At 44.8% G+C, this 22214-nt stretch overlaps 1 protein-coding gene across 1 annotated transcript in view; it reads right to left on the bottom strand.

Moving 5' to 3' along the window:
* Positions 1–1275: 1275 nt before the first annotated feature.
* KAT14 (lysine acetyltransferase 14) overlaps positions 1276–22214 on the bottom strand; it is a 38512-nt gene continuing 17573 nt past the window's right edge. Inside the window, exons 7-10 of the mRNA XM_047068765.1 lie at positions 9205–9341; positions 8177–8352; positions 6255–6445; positions 1276–2868 (exon numbers count right to left, since the gene is read on the bottom strand). Of these exons, the coding sequence (XP_046924721.1) occupies positions 2695–2868; positions 6255–6445; positions 8177–8352; positions 9205–9341 (678 nt within the window). The 3' untranslated portion in view covers positions 1276–2694. The remainder of the gene's footprint in view (positions 2869–6254; positions 6446–8176; positions 8353–9204; positions 9342–22214) is intronic.

Here is a 22214-nt window from a genome sequence, read left to right as displayed (position 1 = left end):
GATGAAGAGTCTTAAAACCACTCCATGGCCATACCCCAGTACTAAGGGGGTTTTTTATCCCAACCTCCTGCTAGTAGATATCAGAAGCACATCCTTAACCAAAGTGTGCCACACACCCCAGCCCTTGTGGAGTGGACCTGGGAGCCCCCCCCCGCCCAGGGCTTAGTGGGAACACTGAGCCGACTTGCAGAAGACCGTTCCAGGGAAGGCTTTTAGGTGATGAGCATTTTGCATAAAGCATGTTAACTAAATCTGGAAAATTCAAAAGTATGGTTTTGGTTCGCAAACATCCTGCTGCAAAGAGCTCAATCTCCCTAGAAAGACTCTGGGTAAATAAAGACACAGTTAATTCTGGTCTCACTCCAACCTGGACCCTGAAGGCCCACTTGGCTACCATGAGCCACCTCCCCAGGGCCAGGAAGGCCTGGATACAGGTCAAGGACAATCTAGACTCCCAGGAACACACAGCTGGAGATGGGGTTCCTCAGCTTTTTAAAGCTCACACCCACTTCTGTGGAAGAAAGAAACAAGCCCTCCTCTTACTTGGAATTTTGAAATCTCAAAATAAATTATACCTGAAAGTCCACCAGAACGTGGTAATTTGAGAACGCTCTTGGCACCTTGGGCCCCATCTGTATGCATTGTTAAGTATCACTTTTGGAGGGTGGACAGAGGTTTCTTACAGTGTCAGCTGTAAGGCCAAAGGCAGATCAAAACCAGCAGCTGTCTGCTGTACTGGGGCCACCAGACCCACCTTGCCCGACACTGGAGCCAGACTATGGTGCGGCAGGGCACATCTCCACGGACAGACTGTGGAGACAGGGCCGTCAGCCACCCGTGTGAACCCCACTCAGATGCTGATCCAGACAAACCAAGTGTAAAGGCACTTCTGAGACCATCCACAGGATGTGATACACTGACTACTAGCTAATTCCAGAAATGGGCTCACCTTGTTGTGAGTGGTACTAGGTATTGAGGTTATGTGAGAAAATATCCCTATTTTTTAAGAAATACCTACTGAAGTAGGTGTGAAAGTATAGGATATCTGGGATTTGCCTTAAAATATTCAGCAAAAGACAGATGAAGCAAATGGGGCAAAAATCTTGATAATTACTGAATATGGGGGAGGGGGTTGTTGTATCGTAATTTAAAAATGTGGGGCACCTGGCTGGCTCAGTCGGTGGAGCGTGCGACTCTTGATCTCATGGTTGTAAGTTGGAGCCCCATGTTGGGTGTGGCAATTACTTGAAAATAAAATCAATCAATCGATCGAAATGTAAAACAAAGAACTGATTAATGTAATCACAGAATTCCCCAGTTCCTTGAAGCGATGGGAGACACTTGCCTCGGCCACCTTTTGCAGCAAACGCTTGACATTCACGTACAACAATCACAAGCTGGACTGCAGGTTCAGAAAATGTCACTTCTTCAATTTTACTTCTTGGGGTCCTAGTCCTCAAATCCTTAAAAGGTAGAAAGCTCTCAGAAAGAAGGGAAGGAAGGAAGGAGGGTGGGATGAAAAGAAAAGGAAAGGAAGAAAGGAGGTAATGTCACTCTTGGGCCTCAGGCAGCGGAGTGGAGCCTGGGCTGCTCTCCAAGGACAGAACTTCCAGGCTTCGCGCGAGGTGCAGTGCGTTCCTCTGAGGAAAGGGATTCGAGCTGGCTGCAAGCGTAGCCCCTAAAGCAGAGGCTCTTGACTGTGGTCCACAGATCTCCGATCAAGATTTTAAATGTGCATGCACAGTTTTCTAGAGAATATTCAGCCTTCTTTGGATTCTCGCAGGGAGGGATCCATGTTCCCAGAAGTTAAGAGCCACCGCTCGACTGGAGCTCTGGCCATTGATCGTCATAAGGAAAGATTTTTATTTGGAAACATCTGATATTTTTGGAAAAGCTCCTGCTGGATCCAAAACACCCTGACGGACAGTCCCTCTCCAACACCCCCTACGACAAGAGTGGTCCTGGAGACACACGGGCCCGTCCTCAGCTGGCTCTGCTTCCATCACCCGCACCTCCCCGCCAGCACAGTCTAACTGACAGGCTGCTCAGACAATGCGACCCCAAAGCAACTTTGCAGGCGCAGGGACAGGTGTCCACTCCTAGGCCAAAGCCCCCAGCAGGAGGTACTAACAGCAGACCAGGTGACGGGACATGTGGACACAAACACCATGTTTATTTTGACTGTGGCCAAAGTCAGGGAGACAGCAGAACCTCAGTGCCTTGAAGGTCCTTCGGGTTCAATGATGGCTCATCGACGGCTGGGGAAGTGTTGGCCCTTTGTGTGATCACCTCGTAATCTCCCGTTGTCCCGATGACACAGCACCCCTCGTTAATGGCTGCCACCCTTCCTCATCCTTTAAATCAGAACAGATTCTCTCTCCCCGAGAATCCTTTATTGCTGAAGCTGTTTGGCAGAAGGATAGCAGCACTGCTCGGTTCCAGTTAACTGTGGAGTCCCAAGATGTGGGCCCAGGCCTGTGCAGGACAGGACAGGACAGGACAGCGGTTCTGCTGACGGGCTGTGCACTATTCAATTCCTCTGCCCACCGCCTGTGTAGCCTCCAGCGAGAGGTCTGAAGGGACGTCTGATTGCAGAGATGAGGGCCCACGGGGACGTGAACACCTGCCTTCGGGCCTACGTGAGGACCCACCTCTGACAGCACACGCGTCTCTCTGTGAAGCGCTGTGCTCACTTCAGCGCCGGAGCCTCAGGAAGAACGCGTGTTTACACTCCGTACTCTCCAACGGGTAATATTTATCATAGAAATCTAAGACGTACTCTTCAGTCTTGAATCCAAACTTCTGGTAGAGCAGCATAGCAGGGTTGCTTGCCGAGACGTGAAGGGTCACATCCTTGCCCATGCAGGTCTGCCAAAAGAGTGGAAAAGTACGGGATGAGAATGAAAGCGCCTGAGGGAAAATGAGTAGGTGAGGAAAGGCTGTGAAGTGTAGGTAGGTAGTCATGGCAACTGGGGACAGCAGGGACCTCAGCTGAGGCACTGCAACACGCCACAACAGCTGGTAGCCCGACTGAAACTATGAGACCAAGGGAACGGGTGGCATGCTGGCTGTTTCTGCTCTCTGAAGCCAAGGGCCCGGGGGAAAGTTCATTGTCAACTGGATTATTTTATTTAGAATTCAATTACACTTAAACATATCACACTTATCAATAGCAGGCGTTCTGACAATCTCGAGGAAATAGAGTAAGACAAGAAGTTTTGCTTTTTATTATTTTTTTAAATTTTAGAGAGAGGAACAGTGAGCGGGGGAGAGAGAAAGACAATTTTAAACAGGCTCCACGCTCGGCACGGAGCCCAGCGTGGGCTCCCACAACCCTGGGATCATGACCTGAGCAGAAACCAAGAGTCGGACGCTCAAAAGACTGAGCCATCCAGGTACTCCAAGAAGTTCTGCTTTTAAAAACTGGATATTATCCTGTACTCAAACTTGTAAAAATTCCTTCCGTTCCTACACTTACTAGAAAGGATGCTACATTATGAGGCTAGATATGAGGTACTAAGACTTTCATTTAGTTATGAGACCTGAAAACCCTGTACAGATGTTCAGAATCCCACAGTCCCCCTCCATCCCTCACAAACCGATGGAATTAGCTTCTCAGAACTGTGATTTCTGTATTCAGCATTGGCCTAATCCTAGGGGGAAAGAGTAATCATCATTCTACTAATACGAGGCAAGTTCTTAAGATTCTTTAATTAGCTACACAGAAGAAAGTACCAAAAGTCATATAAACTAAGAATGTGCTTTCTAGTGAGGAAAGCACCGAAATACTGAAGCTGACAGGGTCCTTGAGGTTTTGTAAGCCATGGTTCCCGAGGCCTAGATTTAAGAGGCCTCTCAGGTAGACAGCTGCCGTCTTCTCTCTGCTTGATTCACGTTCTGTGCCCTGTGGTGTTACTGTGAGTGTGTAAGATGAATTTCGTGGAGTGACTTTCGTGCACACATGCACAGTGTCACCACAGCATTGAGTACTACTGCCCGACTGAGCAGTGCTGCCTGGGCCCAGGACTCACGGTCTGGCTGAGGGCCAGGACCCGCATGAAAGGATGAATACTCCTCACCTGCCCAGTGAGCGCTCAGTCAGGACTGACTCTGTGCCAGGCCCCCCGCCAGGCACACACTCGGGAAGGCCGCTCCTGCTGGTGACGGGAAAGGCAGTGGTGCAGCGGCCGAGGATGGAAGGGTGAACAGGGTGGAGGTCGTGGCTGTGAGTGGGGTAGGCGGTGGGGTGCGGTATGAAAAACTGAGAGTCTCAGCTGAACACAACACAAGGGAGCACGTGTTAACTGCCAAGTGAAGAGAGAAGAAAGCAACTTCTACAAAATGGTTCTAGGTTTCTGCTGACATTTGGGAAGTATTGAGCAAGTTTCATTAAGAGTTGGAAAAATTGGGGGCACCTGGGTGGCTCAGTCGTTTAAGTGTCTGACTTAATTTCAGCCCAGGTCATGATCTCATGGTTTGTGAGTCTGAGCCCTGCATCAGGCTCTGTGCTGACAGCGTGAAGCCTGCTTGGGATTCTCTGTTTCCCCCGCCCCTCTCTGCCTCCACCGCTCTCTCTCTCTCTCTCTGCCTTTACCCTACTCATGCTGTCTCTCCTTCTCTCTCCCCATAAATAAATAAACTTAAAAAGATTGGAAAAACAACATTTTATCTTCTCCTTCCTCTATTTAAAGGGAATCTTGCCCACATAACACACAATCCTTCATGCCAAATGGTTTCTAAATAAGATTCTGGGGGTGAAAAATCCCTTACGTGTTTTTCTGATGTTAGTATATAAATATATGGTATATTTTCTTCAACAGTGTTATGGATATATCAAAGGATGAATTATAATTTGATATTACAATCAAATTTTAAAAGGTTGATACCAGCTTCTACAGTGATAGTAAAATTAAGAATAATCAGCAATAATAGACTATGTACTACTCATTGATAGAGTTTTGCTAAAATGTTTAAAAATACTTGATAATTTTTATAACAACTTAGGTGGCATTATGCTCAATGAAACAAGTCAGACAGGGAAAGACAAACACTGTATGATCTCATTTATATACGGAATCTAAAAAACAAACAATAAAAAGCTGAACTCACAGACGCAGACAACAGACTGGTGACTGCCAGAGGTAGGGCTACAGGGTGGGTGAACCAGATGAAGGGGGTCAAAAGATACCCAGTTTACAACACAAGTAAGTCCTGGGGATGTCATGGAGACCATAGTTTACAATACTGTACTGCATATTTGCAAGTTGCTAAGAGAGTAGATCTTAAAAGTTCTCATCCAAGAGGAAAAACGTCTGTAACTGCGTGTATTGACGGGTGGTAACTAGACTTACTGTGGGGAATGTTTCGCAATATAGACAAGTATCTATCAGATCATTACGCTGTATGGCTGAAGTGAGTGTGTTCTGTACGTTTATGCCGCCATAAGGAGAAAACCCCTAAAAATCACAGCTCCACTTCCATTCTCAGAGTCGTGGCGATGGTGCTTCTAAGAGCAGCAGCAGTTACCAATATGGGTCATTGTACAAGGGCTTTGGATTCTCACTTTTGGTATTTTCTCATTTTATCTACTATAATGTGTTTACAAACTGGTTTCTTTGAAGATTATTTTACTGAAAGAGAGAAAGGGAGTGCACATGTGCACTGAGTCAGGGGCAGACGGAGAGGGAGAGAAAGAATCTCAAGCAGGCTCCACATTCAGCCTAACGAGCCTGGCATCACGACATGAGTCGAAATCAAGAGTCAGATGCTTAATCAACTGAACCACCCAGGTGCCCCTCAAACTGGTTTCTTTAAAACCTGGGCCTGAATAGTGATCTTATTTTAGAGGGTCAAGGGTTTTCTTTTCTTTCTTTTCTTTTCTTTTCTTTTCTTTTCTTTTCTTTTTTTTTGAGAGAGAGAGAGAGAGAGAGAGAGAGAGAAAGAGAGAGAGGCAAAGAGAGAGACAGAAGATCTGAAGCAGGCTCTGCACTGACAGCAGTGAGCCCGATGCAGGGCTCAAACTCATGAACTGTGAGATCATGACCTGAGCTGAAGTTGGCTGCTCAACCAACTGAGCCACCCAGGCGCCCCAACAGCGATCTTATTTTAGAGGGCCAAAGATTCTTATCTGTGTGATGGTCACTGTCGTTCTTTTACTGGGTTTGCGAGACCACCCATTCGGTTGGGCCGTGCTAGGAAGGCCCAGCTCAGCCCCGTCCCTCCTCAAGTCTTCCAGGGGAGCCCAGACGCCTTACCTGAATCAGATGATAAATCATGAAAGTTGCGATCCCTGCTCTTCTCCACTCAGGATGGACAAACAGAAATGAAATGTAAGCTTCATTGTACTTCACGTCAGGAACCATGAAGCCAAAGGCAATGATAACTTTTTTATAAAGGACAACCACACTGAAGTCTGGATACTGCAGGCACTCAGACAGGTCAATGCCTACGGAGAAGAGTTAATTTGATATTAAAACCATGTGCCTTTTGGAATTAACACATGACAAGCTGTTTGGTCTACACCTGCCTGCTAAAAAAACCAAAAAACAAAACACTGAAGACAAAGATATTAGCACAGACATCATACATTCAGATCATAAAAACAAAAGTGAATTTTAGAAAATATCAAAATTAACAGCATCTTTTCCAAGTACACATGTTAAAAGAAGTAGGCAGGATAGGGTGGGTAGCAGAGAGCACCCAGGTTTAGAATGGGATACATCTCTCTGGCTTTGAACTTAGCCACTTCTACAATGTGTGGGCCTCAGCGTCTGCACACTTAGACCTCATAGGGTGGGAGCAGAGATCCAGAGAACTCACATTATTGTGTTCCTCACCTCATACAAGTATAATTTATAAGCTCTTTTGTACAAATGCTACATTGGACAATAAAGGGGTTTAAACAAAAAATGATTCCATGCATCATGTATGGAAGGCAACCCAGCATAAGGTCAAGAAATAGTAGATGCTCCCAGAATGCTTTCGGCCTCCATACAGCTCCTAAAAGAACGAGCACAAGTCTGCCACCACGTGCACTGTTACATGATTACCACACAACAAAGAAGACACAGCTCTAATCCCGAGGAAATCTTATCTAACCTCTGGAGGACATGTAATTTTCCTTTACTTTCAAAGCAGTGCAGTAAGGCAGATCTACAAAGAACAGGCTTATATTTAACAATGAAAATGTGCTCCTATAATTGATGGCTTCGGTTTTCAGAAAGACAATATATTAAGACTGATAAAATGACAAATCGTATTGGGTTTACTCTTATTTTCAAAGTCTGCAATTGGGGTATTTGGCTTTTTTTTTTTTAATTTTTTTTTTTTTTTCAACGTTTATTTATTTTTGGGACAGAGAGAGACAGAGCATGAACGGGGGAGGGGCAGAGAGAGAAGGAAACACAGAATCGGAAACAGGCTCCAGGCTCCGAGCCATCAGCCCAGAGCCTGACGCGGGGCTCGAACTCACGGACCGCGAGATCGTGACCTGGCTGAAGTCGGACGCTTAACCGACTGCGCCACCCAGGCGCCCCTTGGCTTTTTAAAAATACCTTTTCGGGGAGCCTAGGTGGCTCGGTTGGCTAAGCGTCTGACTTCGGCTCAGGTCATGATCTCAGTTTGTGGGTTCAAGCCCCACATCAGGCTCTGTGCAGACAGCGTGAGCCTGCTTGGGATTCTAGCTCTCTCTCCCAGTCCCGCTCATGTTTTCCTCTCTCAAAATAAATAAACTCAAGGAAAAACAAAAAAAACAAAACAAAACAAAAAACCCTTTTGGCTGTACTAACACTCTCCAAGTAACGGCTAAGTAAACAAAATTACAGAATTATTAAGCAAAAAATAAAAAATGTCCAAACATGTCCAAACTACCAGTCTGTATACCGTGGGTAGACGTTACCTGGTATCTAAACATATGTAGAAGCAAAATAGGATGAATCTTTTACTCTGGCAGCACTGAGAAACATACAAAAACACTGTTTATTACTTTAATTGCTGGCTCCTTGAACTTGGGAAGCAGGAGGTGTGCATATTTTACTCTTTCCATGAGAGTAGAGACAAACTAAATGAAATTGTGAGTAAAGGTTTTAGAGTCACACAGCATGCACTAATTTAAGAAAAATTACTAACGTGAACTGGACAGAAAACTGATCTGCCTAGTTTGGGAGGGGGAACATACCAGGCCAGAAAAACTCCTGACACATAGAGTTTATTGTTGGGATGTGATTTGGCCGGACGTAGCAGTAATCAAGAGGTGCGTCAGCTTCCGGGGTCCAATGAGGGTCACTCCTATGCAGGTGGGAGCGAATCTGTGACAGGAGCTGCAGTTTGGGTGGCTTTGTTTCATAATCACGCCTCCAAGAAGAGAAGAACAAGATTCAAGAAAAGAACAAATTCAAGTCAAGAAAAATACCCAGTATTATTCCTAGCCAACTGATTCACATAAACTCTTCAATCTGCTACTTTATACGGCAGAGAGCTTGGTAAGAGCTACGATACTTTTCTGGCATGAAATTTAAAATTTGCTCTGTTAACATATATCAGACCAAACCCCTCTGTACCGACCAGGAAGCCTGCTTGTGCTGGAGCCTGAACAAACAGAGTGAGGAAACAAACAGCAGCCTGACTCAACCCTGAGAGCTCCAGCCCAGGACACAGCCCAGGGAGGGATGGCCCAGCTCTGCCAGGGCCGCTGGGGCAGGCTCTCACACTGCTTCTCACGGGGCCGGTCTGGGATGGCGGTGCTGGGCAAGGAGGATCCTGGGACTCTGGGGCCATTGTGGCGATCAAGACAACACGCTTTCTCAAGACAGCACTGGGGGGCCCTAGCCAGCTCGGCTTCCACAGCACTGCCTAGACAAGAAGACTCATCATCACCCCAGATACAAGCCCAAGTGAGGCATCTCTCCCATGTTCTCATTTTACAGACTACTAAATATACACAACTTTAAAATTTAAAAGAAACACGATGAAATACAATCGAACAGTGTTAACTTGTTCATGCTTTTTACACTTCTGTCAAACGACCATCCTTTCTGCAAAAAAACGTACAGTTCAAATAAGGCAAGGATCAGACTGCACGCAGAGTCCGTGCCGACGCCTGCTTACAGGGTTGGTCTTGACTCACTCTAACAGGGGACCAGGGTGGAGAAGCCACAAATGCCATTCCTCACAACACACTCGACATCACAGCTCTTCCCCGCGTACCTGATGTAAGGTTTCAAGATCCGAGAGGTGTAAGGACTGATGATACTCTGGTCCACAGCCATATTTTCTGATCCCACCAAACGATACAGAAACTTAGTGGTCTGGTGCCGAAACCCTTTCCTGGATGGCAAGGCAGTCTAGGAGAAAGGAACCCCAGTGATGTAAAAATAGCCACTCAAAAGACTGGTTTAACTTATCAGATAATTAGTACTTAGGACATTGCTTTGTGTTAGAAAGTAGGTCTTTTTGTATTACTTCTTTGGAGAGCTCAAGTTTCAGTACAAACCTCATAGGTACCTTTGCATAAAATTAGATATGAAAAACTAGGGCCGTTTGTAACAGTTTAAAATCTAAATAATTAACAAAATTTTAAGTCACTTAAAAAAAATTTTAAGTCATTTAAGTGAGTGAAATGCAGGACTGAGCACTGGATTTACGGCTTCCGCAAGTTTCATTTCGCCTGATAACACAACCAACCCAGTCATCAGATACTAACCTGCACTAGCGTCAACTGGGTAACAGACACGTGGGTCACACTGTAGGAGCAGTCTGTTATCCACAGAGCGGTAGGGGCCAATTACTGCTGCCCCTGTGTATGGACTCATTAAAAGATGACTCGGGACGCTGGGTGGCTCAGTCAGTTGAGCGTCTGACTTCAGCTCAGGTCATGGTCTCATGGTTTATGAGTTAGAGCCCCACGTTGGGCTCTGTGCTGACAGCTCAAAGCCTGGAGCCTGCTTCCAATTCTGCATCTCCCCCCCCCCCTTTCTGTCGCTCCCCTACTCACACTCTGTCTCTCAAAAATAAACATTAAAAAAAAAAAATTAAGAAGTAAATAAATTAAATATGTCTCTATTCCAATGAGTAAATTTGATAAGGGTAAGACTGATGTAGATTAGCATTCCTAAGATAAATCAAGTCAGCAGAGAAGCCCCGCCAGGGGTCGAATGAGAAGGTGGTCTGCGTTTCTTAGGTGAGTGTCCTAACAGAACAGGTGGGTTTCACACTGGGAGCCCGACTGGAGATGTCTGTTTCCGGGAGTGCTGCCCCAGGGCCCTCAGTCGTGTAGTAACAGAACATGTGCAATTAGGGTTTTACAGCAAAGAGCCCAGATGGAAGATGAAAAGGCACACTTATAAAGTGGTTTGCCAAGGGCTGGACGAAGTTTAGAAACCTGAGTTGTTTTTGGAGAGTCAGTTTGCTCTTTAGCTTAGAAAATAACTTTCTTGGAAGGAGAGCAAGAATTTCTTCTTTATAATTTCTCTTATTACTATCCCAAACTGGACACTAAAACTTTGAAAGGATGACTTTGAAATTCTTCCAGCATTTTCAAGTAAGTCTGGGAGGGCAATTCAGAGCTATGGCATGTAGTGTCCAAACACGGCCTCAACACTTCCTCCTGTACCTGTGGGGTGCTGTGGCTCCTCATGTCAAACAGCAGAGTCTGTTCCCTCCCCTTGAATGAGGGTGGGCCTGTGACAGGCCTTGACCAATTACCAAGTGCAGAAGTAACATTCTGCGACCCTGAGCCCAGGCCCCAAGAGGACAGGAAGCTTCTGCTTTCTCTCTCTTTGCGTCCAGCAGCCATGGTGTCCAGGCTGGACCACTGAATGCATAGAGGCCACATGGAGACCAGCCCGGAGGAAAGCCATCCTGGTCATTCCAAACTTGATCCAGCTTCCTGTTGAAGGCAGCCACGTGAGTGACCTCAGCCTTCAGCACACAGGGTAGAACCACCATCCAGTTGAGCCCAGTCAACCCAGAGAATCAGAAGAAATATTAAATATTGTTTTAAGCCTCTAAGTCTTGGAATGACTTGCTGTGCAGCAACAGATGACTGAAATACCAGTCACCGAACCACTGGCCCATGAGAGACGATCTGGTTAATGTTTCGGGGTCAGTTTTGTGGAACTCCCCAGATGTTACCCAGTACCCCAACTTCTTGCCATCTCTGCTTTCACCCTAGTCTAGACCACCTTCAACTTCTGCCTGGATCACTACCGCTGCTTCCTATTGGTTTCTCTGCTGCCACTCTCAGCCTTTATCACCCATGTTCCACACAGAGCCAGGAGCTTCTTTTAAAAACAAGTAAATTCACTTCCCTTGGTCAAAATTCCTATTTGGCCTTCCCTTGCAATTCAAAGTTCTTACCTGGGACTTACAGGATCTGTCCTGTTACCTCGGCAACCTCACCTCCCACCCACTTCCTCTGCCATCACTATGTTCCAGCCCACCACACCAAACTACCTGCTGCCTGGGGGCCTGCCCCTGGGCCTTCTGCCCTGAACCCCCTTCAGCCTGCCTCCTCCTTGTGGACCAGGACTGGGCCAAGTGCTACTTCCACCACAAGACTGTCCTTAAGCACCCATCCAATGTGTTACCACTGCCTTCTGCTCTTCCCCTCCACCGCAACACCCGCCTTGCAGGAAATGATCCCGTTTAGTGAGTTAGTCCTGTCACCTCCCCGCTCCATAGGGTGGGCACCTTCTGTCCTAATTTTCTGCGGTGTCCCCAGCTAGAAGAGTGCTTGGCACACATGAAGTATTCAACTTAGGTTTGCTGAATGACAAAATGGTGGGGAAAGAAGCATGCCAAAGTCAAATAAGTTTGGAAAATGTTAAATGAGTTTCGTCAAACTTCTAGTTCTAAATAAAAGGAGCACTAGATGGGCTGCTGTGTTCCTTCCCATCTGTCTTGAAAGATGCCACAAAAGTGAGAGGGAGGACGGAACACAAAGGCTGTGAGAAACCCCAGGGAGGGACCAAAGGTGGCCGGGTCCACGTGAGGCGGCAAAGGCCAGACCAGAGCAGAGAAAGGCTCCGCACCACAGGTGGGGAGGGGGAGCTTCCGAGTTAGGCCGCTTCCTCTTGCAAGGTCTGCTCTGGGAGGACCTCGGCCAATCAACTTTGCCAGCAAGTGTCAGCTGGAGGGGTCACATCAGGACACTGCTGGAGCCTCAAACTTGCTAACAGGGTGTCAAGCCAGGAACCAGGCTTTTGCTCTTCCCTTCAGGTGTTTATACCAGCAAAGGCATCTGGTGACACCAAGAGAATATTCTTTCACAGGGGGAGAAAAAAACAAGATATGTTAACAAAGAGTGTAAATGAAAAGAAAGCAAAGTAAACCAACTGCACTGGAAACAGCAGAATTAATTTACCAGACAGCCAAGAATTTTCAAAAAGCAAATAAGCAGTCATCAGGGAAATGCAAACCCAAACTGCAACGAGATACCACTTGACTTCCACAAAGATGGCTACAATCAAAAAGAGTAACAAGCATTGGTAAGGATGGTATGGAGAAATCAGGATCTTTATGAAGTGCTGGTGATTTTGGAAGACAGTCTAGCAGTCCTTCAACATGTTAAACAAAATGTTACCATTTAACTGGGCATTCCAACTCCCGGATATATACCCAAGAGAAATAAAATCCTATGTCCACATAAAGACATCTACACCAATGTTCAAGCGGCATTATTCACAACAGCCAAAAGGTGGAAACAGGGGTGCCTCAGTGGCTTAACTGACTGAGTGTCCAATTCTTGATTTCAGCTCGGGTCATGATCTCGCGGCTGATGAGTTCAGATCCACGTTGGGTCCTGTGCTGACAGTGCGGAGCCGGCTTGGGATTCTCTCCCTCTCCTCCTCTCTCTGCCCCTCCCCAGCTCTCTCTCTCTCTCAAAATGAATAAAATAAACTCAAAACAAAAAATCCAAAAAACAAAAGGTGGAAACAACCCAAGTGTCCATCAACTGATGAGTGGATAAACAAAATGTGGTACGCCTATACAATGGGGTATTAAGTAGCCATAAAAGGGAATGACATGCTAATCTATACTACAACATGGACAAATCTTAAAAACATGTTGTGAATGAATGCAGTCAGAAAAGACTATGTATTATGGGGTTCCATTTATGCGAAATGTCCAAAATAAGTAAATCTACAGAAGCTGGGAGCTGGGGGGGGGGGGGGGGCGGGGCAGTAATACTGATGAAAATGCTCTAAAATTAATTATGATGATGGTTATCCAACTCTGTGAATATAGCAGAAACCACCAAATTGTACACTTTAAATGGGATTGTATGGTATATGAATTGTATCTCAATAAGGTCGTTTAAAAAAAAAAAACATAATAAATGGACTCCAGGGTAATAAACCTAGAAACAGGAATGAGTGTAGTTATGATGGATCTCTTACTCCTTTTTTTTTTTTAATTTTTTTTTTTTAACGTTTATTTATTTTTGAGACAGAGAGAGACAGAGCATGAACAGGGGAGGGGCAGAGAGAGAGGGAGACACAGAATCTGAAACAGGCTCCAGGCTCTGAGCTGTCAGCACAGAGCCCGACGCGGGGCTTGAACTCACAGACCGTGAGATCATGACCTGAGCCGAAGTCGGACGCTTAACCGACCAAGCCACCCAGGCGCCCCTGGATCTCTTACTCCTTACTGGACATTAAATGCATGACCACTGAAACAAAGCACTCAGTGAATGAGTAAGGGACAGATTGAGGATCTCTTCACAAAGGCAAAGGAAGAGAGAAAGGAAAGAATTAATGCGTCAACATCCATATTAGGAGTCCAGAAAAGGAGGAATATATTTAAAGAAGCAATGATAGAGGCACCTGGGTGGCTCAGTCAGTTAACCATCCAACTCTTGATTGCGGCTCAGGTCATGATCTCACAGTTTGTGAGATCAAGCCCCACAAAGGGCTCCAAAATGGGTGTGCAGCCTGCTTAAGATTCTCTCTCTCTCTCTCTCTCTCTCTCTCTCTCTCTCTCTCTCTCTCCCTCCCTCCCTCCCTCCCTCCCTCCCTCCCCCTCTGCCCCTCTCCCACTCGTGCCTGTGTTCTCTCTCTCTCAAAATAAATAAATAGACATTAAAAAAAAAAAAAAACACAAGACACAATGATAAGGACTTTCCCAGATGGGGGGCACCTTGCTGGCTCAGTTGGCAGAGTATATGACTCTTGATCTCAGGGTCATGAGTTCAAGCCCCACGCTGGGCATGGAGCCTACTTTTTAAAAAATCAGAATTTCCCAGATTAAAGAATCATGTAAGAAGACTTCTGGTTTCCTGTCCAGCATAAAAGGAGAATGGAAGCTGTCAATACATTCTAACAAGAGGTTAAACAAACTGAAAATCGACAACTCTTCTTGGATCCACCAGAGAATTGAGATCACAGGGCACACTACTCCTCCCAAAACTGGAAAGACAAACACGTGCATACAGAGAATCAGAAACCTCCAGGAACCAGTGACCAGTAGGAAAACTTAATGAGCAACAAGCAAATTGCTGGAGACACAATGTGGAAACCTCTGAGAGACAAAACTCTGGTTGGGGGATGCACATTTTTGTGACTTTTACCTCCAGGAGCTCTACCAGGTTCTCGTGGTAGGGATCAAAGAAAAATCCCCTCAGGCTTTCGGCAGGGAAAAAGCAGCCGTTCTGAAAATACTTTAGAGTACTTTGTCTTCTTAACAAGGCCTGCACTCAAGAGAAAGTATTTGACCAGAGCCTAACCTACTGGGTTTCATCAGAGCCTAACCAACTTGTGGAAAGGGAATTGCCCATCTCCAGTTCCCGCCAGTTATCCCATGCCTGTGTCGGTCACAGCCCAGAGGCACGTGTTCACTAACAGACTGAGAACTAATCTTAGGACCACAGAAGGCTCACCACCATACCACCAAAGGCCTACTTTCCACAGTTCCTTTTCCCCAGTAGGTCATATGTGGCTTTCAACTAAAAATTACAAGGCATATTAAAAGGAAAAAAAAAAAACCCCACACTCTGGGGACACCTGGTTGGCTCAATTGGTTGAGTGTCTGACTCCTGATTTTGGTTCAGGCCACGATCTCACAGTTTGTGGGACTGAGCTGTGAAGGGCTCTGTGCTGACAGTGCAGAGCCTGCTTGGGATTCTCTCTCCCTCTCTCTCTGCCCCTACCCAGTTTGCACATTTGTGCACACACACTCTCTCTCAATAAATAAACATTAAAAAAAAAACAAAAAACCATCCAAAAACACAGTCTAAAAGAGACAGAGAAAGCATCAGAACCACTCAGACAAGGTAGACATGTTGGAATTATTAGACTGGGAATTTAAAACAACTATGATTAGTATGTTAAGGGCTCTAATAGACAAAGCAGACAACACATAAGAACAGACAGACAATTTAAGCAGAGAGATGGAAATTCTAAAAAGAATCAAGAAGAAATGCTAGGGACCAAAAATGTTGTAAGAGAAATGAAGAATCACCTTTGTGGGCTCTTTAGTAGACTGGACATGGCTGAAGAAAGAACTTCTGAGCTCAAGAATATGTCAAGAGGAACTTCCAAAATTGAAAAATAAAGATAAAAGAAGACTAAAAAACCCAGAACAGAACATCCAAAACTGTGTTACAAGGACAAAAGGTGTAAAATACACATAATAGGAATACCAGAAAGAAAAGAGAGAAAGGAACAGAAGAAATATTTGAAGCAATAATGACTGAGAATTTTCCAAATTAATCAAGACACCACACCAAAAAGCACAAATCCAGGAAGCTCAGAGAACAAGAGGAGGATAAATGTCAAGATCAAACTGCTTAAAAGCATAAAGTTGAACAAAAATCTAAATGCTCACACTAATGCTTCAGTGAAGCTCAATTTTCTTTTTTTAATTTTAGAGAGAGGGTACGTGCAAGTGAGAGAGAGAGAGAGGGGCAGAGGGAGAAAGAACCTTAAACAGGCTCCACTCTCAGCACAGAGTGAGACACAGGGCTCCATCCCACCACCCTGGGATCATGACCTGAGCCAAAATCAAGAGTTGGAGGCTCAACCAACTGAGCGATCCAGGCACCCCAGTGAAGCTCCACTTTAAAGTAATCTGTTTGGGGCGCCTGGGTGGCTCAGTCAGTTAAGCATCTGACTTCAGCTCAGGTCATGATTTTGCAGTTCTTGAGGTCGAGCCCGGCATCGGGCCATGTGCTGACAACTCAAGAGCCTGGAGCCTGCTTCAGATTCTGTGTCTCCCTCTCTCTGCTCCTCCCTCACTTGTGCTCTGTTTCTCTTGAAAATAAATAAAACATTAAAAAAAAATTTTTTTTTTAAGTAACCTTTTCACTCTCTTCGGAAACCTCCTCTCCTCCCTTCTTAGCCTTTTGTTTTGGGAACCCAGTACCACGCTGAAGACATGACAAACAAGGCTGGCAGCACAGACACAATTCCTGACAAAACAGGCTAAATCCTGTATTTCCCTATAGAACCCCCAGACCCTTCCTCCTGGCAGGCTTGCAGTTTTGAAGGCTTTAGCCTGCTGTAACCTCCTTTGCCTGGCAAAGCAATAAATCCTACTGTTTCTTTTTATCCCAAACTCTTGTGTTGTGTTTATCCCAAACTCTTGTGTTGTCTTGTGTTGTACTGGGCTCTGAAGCAGAGGTTACTGGTTTTTGACAGCATATTAGCATATAAGACACCTGTGACTGAAGGAGAAGTACACGATAAATGAGATTAAAAAAAATACTTTAAATGCGCAAACAAAATTAAAGATCAGAAACAAAGACAAAATTCTGAAAGCTTCCAAGGTATGAGAGAATAAAACAGGAGATCACCTACAAAGAAAGAAGAATGAGACAAACAGTGAGGCTCTCAGGAGTAATAATTTCAAAATGTTGAAAGAAAAAACAAAATTAAAATTTTATATCCAGCTACACTATCATTTAAATTCAAGAGTGAAATGAAGATATTCTTAGGCATACAGGTATTCAAAATTAAACTCAAAAAGACCAGATTTTTAAAAACTGTTAGAGGAAGTAGTCTAGCAAGAAATTAACCTAGGAAGAAATGATAGGAAGTAAGGGTGAATAAATAATTTAGTGAGGTTTACTGTTGTCTAAACAACACAAAAGAAAAAAGACAGATAAGAGCACACAAAAATATTCTGTTTGAAGGGAAGACCACATGATAATATTAAAAAATTAAGAGAAAAAAATAGATGTCCTAAGTTAGAACCTACAAAAAGAATAAAAATTGAGCATACAACTTTCTTTATAGCAAAGAATCAACATAATATACTTTCTCTGACAACACATATTTGATTAGAAATTAAATCAATTACTAAAAGATACCTTAAAAATTTCTATATATGTAAAAAGTAAACAAACCAAGAAACAAACTGTTGTGTTACAGAGGAAATAATGAGAAAAATTACAAAACGCTTAGTACTGATTGATAATAAACTCCCATCACTTCATGAGTCACAGCTAAAGCAGTATTGTAGGGATACTTATAGCTATGACTACATTTATCAGAAAACAAGAAAGAGTATGGATTGAACAAATGCATTTAGAGCTGCTCCTTGTGTAGCTGCATTAAAACGGTACTAAAGTTCCAGGTTAAGATGGGCGATTAAATGCACAATTTTACTCCCTCCCCAAACCCACTAAACCTACAGAATCAGCCTTCTAAAAAAGGGAGAGAAGCATACAAAAATAGGAAGATCAGGGGAAAAAAACATCTGGGAAGCAGATGGATAAATACTAACTGCTTTAAAGCCCAAACTCCAGGGGCGCCTGGGTGGCGCAGTCGGTTAAGCGTCCGACTTCAGCCAGGTCACGATCTCACGGTCCGTGAGTTCGAGCCCCGCGTCAGGCTCTGGGCTGATGGCTCAGAGCCTGGAGCCTGTTTCCGATTCTGTGTCTCCCTCTCTCTCTGCCCCTCCCCTGTTCATGCTGTGTCTCTCTCTGTCCCAAAAATAAATAAACGTTGAAAAAAAAAATTAAAAAAAAAAATAAATAAATAAAGCCCAAACTCCCAAGCTGGCTTTGGGTTAGGTGTGAACCAGCCCAATCTGTACCACAGTACCCTCGTAAAACCCAGTGGCAGCACCAGACTCCTCTGGAGCTGGGAATAAATGGGGTACTTAGAAGAAGGAGCAGGTAAAAGTTGTGCGCACAGCAGTTCAATTCCCAAATCCTCAATCCCCTGCTGCCAGGTGGCTGCCTCCCCACAGAAGTCTGGAGGTCCCATCTCTAGAGAAGGTGTAACCAGCGCTCTGGAGGGACAGCTCATCTAGCGTGAAGGTGGGAGTACAAGTTGAAGGCTAAGGTCCCTCTTCCTCTACGTGGTAACCAGGGTTCTGAGACTGGGAGACTGACTAGCCAGGGGGAAAGACCTCAAGGAAGAGATGTTGGGGGGTCCTTGTCAAAGGATGCTCCTAGATAATGGGTCTGTACACAGAATCTCAGGTTCGGCCTCATTTTCCCTCACAAAGGGAAAGCACTGCTTCTTGGTATTGAAGTTGTCTCTCAGCCTGTCCCAACACTAGCTTGGAATTTTGGCTTTAAGTTCAAGGCCTTTCAGACATATAAAGTCTCCGATTTTACTTCCCAGGCAGCTTTCCTCAGGAAGTCACTAAGAATATGCTCCACTAAAACAAGGGACTAAAATTACAACATGGCAAAGATGAGGCACAGGAAACGGTAAGATTCAAAACAGAAGAAGGGCAAAGGAGTTTCCAGTGAAGGGACTGCCCAGGACCACTACTGGGTGACAGGTGTCACTCAAGGGGCAGCTACAGAGGCTATCATAAGTCCCTGCTGCACTGCACCATCTTTTATTTATTCATTTTTATCAGTTTATTTTATTCTTTTCACCATAAATGTACCTTCAGGGGCACTTGGGTGGTGGCTCAGTGGATTAAGCAGCCAACTCTTGATTTCAGCTCAGGTCATGACCTCATGGTTCATGAGTTCGAGCCCTGAGTTGGGCTCCTGAGTTGGAGCCCTGTCAGTTGGCGCTGACAGTGTGGAGCCCACTTGGGATTCTCTCTCTCCCTCTCTGTCCCTCCCCCACTCATACTCATTCTCTCTCTCAAAATAAACAAATAAACTTTAAAAAAATAAGTGTACTCTTTAATCCCCATCCCCTATTTCACCCATTGCCCCACCCACTTCCCATCTGGTAACCATCAGTTTGTTCTCTATAGTTAAGAGTCTGTTGGTTGGTTTTATCTTTTTTCCCCCTCACCTGTTTGTTTCTTAAATCCCACATATGAGTGAAATCATATAGTATTTGTCTTTCTCTGACTGACTTATTTTGCTTAGCATAATACACTCTAGTTCCATCCATATTGTTGCAAATGGCAAGATTTCATTCTTTTTTATGGCTGATATTCCATTGTGTGTATATAAATATATGTATATATATACATACACACACACCCCATCTTCTTCATCCATTCATCTATCGATGGACATGGGCTGCTTCCATAGTTTGGCTGTTGTAAATAATGCTGCAATAAACATAGGGGTGCATGTATCCCTTTGAATTCATGTATTTGTATTTTCTGGGTAAATACCAAACAATGTGATTACTGGATCGTAGGGTACACTGGACCATCTATAAAACCTAAGGAATTGTAGCCCAGAATCTCACTGGTGCTCAGCTTGGCTTCACCATGTACTCTGAGACTCCTCTACGACCTCCATGCCCACTCCATGGATCAGTTGAGGACACATGCCCCACAAACAACTGCTCGGACCTCCTACAAGCTGGAAGGAACCACATCAGTCCAGACGCAGGAAACAGAGGGCCCCACTGTCCCTGCCCAGATTTCTGCCACACTGAGTGTTATACACTGCAGCCCTGCCTGAGGCTCAGACTGTGGTAAGCCTTACGCTCCCCAGAACTGCCTAATGACCTTGAACACTGACTTCTCTACAAAGGGGTCATGGAACCTGAAGCCAGAATGTGACTGTGGGAGCTTCCTGGGGCTGCCATATCAATGGCTTGTCACAAACGAGATGGCTAAAATAACAAACTTATTCTTCCACAGTTCTAGAGGCCAGAAGTCAGAAATCAAGGTGTTAGCAGGGCCATGCTCTCTCTGATATTCTAGGAAAGAATCTGTTCCACACTTTCTCTTACCTTCTGGTGTTGCCAGCATTCATTGGTATCCCTTACTTGTGGACACATCGCTCTGCCTCAGTCATCACATGGTGATCTCCCTGTGTCTGTTTCTATGCCTCTTCTCTTCTAAGGATACCAGTCATATTGTGTTAAGTACCTACCCTGCTCCAGTATGACCTCATCTTAACTAATTACATCTACAAAGGCCCTATTTCCAAACAAGTTCACATTCATGGGTACAAGGGGTTAAAACTTCAATATATCCTTTTGGGGGACACAATTCAATCTTTAACAATGACCCAGAGAGATTGCTTAGCTTATTCTCTCCTGGAAGCCTTCATCTAATAGTGGCAATTTCTTACACAGCTAGATTTGTGCCTCCTACTTAGTTTTTTAAAAACTAAAAGTGACATAAAAAACTCAGAGCGGCTCCCTCTTAGGGGGAGGGAGTAGGCAGTACACAGAACTTCTAAGGTGCTTGTATGCTCAGTTTCTTTCTTTCTTTCTTTCTTTCTTTCTTTCTTTCTTTCTTTCTTTCTTCTTTTTTGCTAATGTTCTGTTTCTTAACCCAAGAGACAGATACAAAAGTATTTATTTAATTAACCCATAAACTATAACATGTCCTATGTATTCTTCTGTAGCTACAGGACACATGTCATAATTTAAAAAATTAAGTACAGGGATTAAAAAGACAAACCCACAAGAACAAAGAACAGGCGAACAGGTGACTGCAGTCCAAGCACATGAGTAAGTGGCAAACACCTGAGACGAGAGAGCCAGAACTTAAGGCAGCAGTGAAGACAGGCCAGGAGCAGGATGATATACACGCAGAGCCTCAGGAAAGGCAACAAGGCATCGATCAGGTCCTGCTAACACTGAGACTGGGCAAGAAGACTCCGGACTGAGAGTCTCTCTACCTAAGAGGTTAAAGCCTCCAACTACACCCCCAATGCCCACATCCAGAAATGATCTTTCCCTCCATGGGCAGAAGACCAGAGTGTCTGGAGATGCTCGGGAAACACTCTGGACACCAGAGCACCTGGCCAAGCCAAGATGGGACTGAAAACAGGGAGACTCAGGGAAGTTTTCCAGCTGAATGGTAGGCTCCTGGACCACCCCATTCACCTCTAGGGTGTAGGCAGGCAGGTTACTACTTCCCAGGCAAGATGCAAAATAGGAAAAAGAAAGAAAACTAAGGGATCCACCTAGAGTAGGGGTTGTCAGCAAACTATATCCTACAGGCCAGATCCAGCCTGTTTTAGTAAATAATGTGTTACTGGGACACAGCCATGCCCATCCATTATATCTTGCTTTCACACAACAGCAGAGTTGAGTAGTTGCAACTCAGACTGTGTAGCCTGCAAAGCCAAAACCATTTACTGTCTGACCCTTTACAGAAGGCCTGCCAAACCCTGGTGTACAGGGTTCAATATCCAAATAATAGGTGTGCTCCAAAAAGACAGAACAGAAATGGGACGCTTGAGTGACTCAATTGGTTGAGCGACCGGCTCCTGATTTTGGCTCAGGTAATGATCTCATGGTTTGTGAGATCCAGCTCCATGTTGGGCTCTGTACTGATAGAGTGAGGCCTGCTTAAGATTCTCTCTCCCTCTCTCTTCCCCTCCCCTGCTCCCGCTATCAAAATAAATAAACATTTAAGAGAGAGAGAGAGAGAAAATAGAATATAGGAAATTAAGATGTTCCAGAGCTCTAAGAGAGTTTCAAATTGAAAGAGCCCACACACCACATGCCCAACACAGTGGAAGAAAAAGCCCCACACATGGTACCTCATAGAATAAGATCACAACACCAGCAATATCAGCCCACTAGTTTCCAAAGAAGACAGAAAACTGCAAATAATCTTATTTGGCAATTATTTAATCCTATTTAGCAATTCACGGGCAGAGATATAAGAATGTAATCAGAAACATATAAATAAAAGATGCGATTTCACTTTACAGCCATCAGATTAGCAAAACTAGTTAAAGGCTATTTAGGAGCAAGTGCTAACAAAGACTCAGGGAAATCAGACCTGTCATTCCTGCTCTGGGAAGGCGCATTCTCGAAGTTCTGAGTGGAATTGACCATTCCCAGGAGCACTCACAGACTTGGATTCCCCTGAATATT

Source organism: Lynx rufus, unplaced genomic scaffold, assembly GCF_022079265.1.
Source record: "Lynx rufus isolate CCGP_SWC_20201006 ecotype Redwood Valley unplaced genomic scaffold, mLynRuf1.p SCAF_8, whole genome shotgun sequence".
Classification (NCBI taxonomy): domain Eukaryota; kingdom Metazoa; phylum Chordata; class Mammalia; order Carnivora; family Felidae; genus Lynx; species Lynx rufus.
This window is presented reverse-complemented; position numbering and strand designations above follow the sequence as displayed.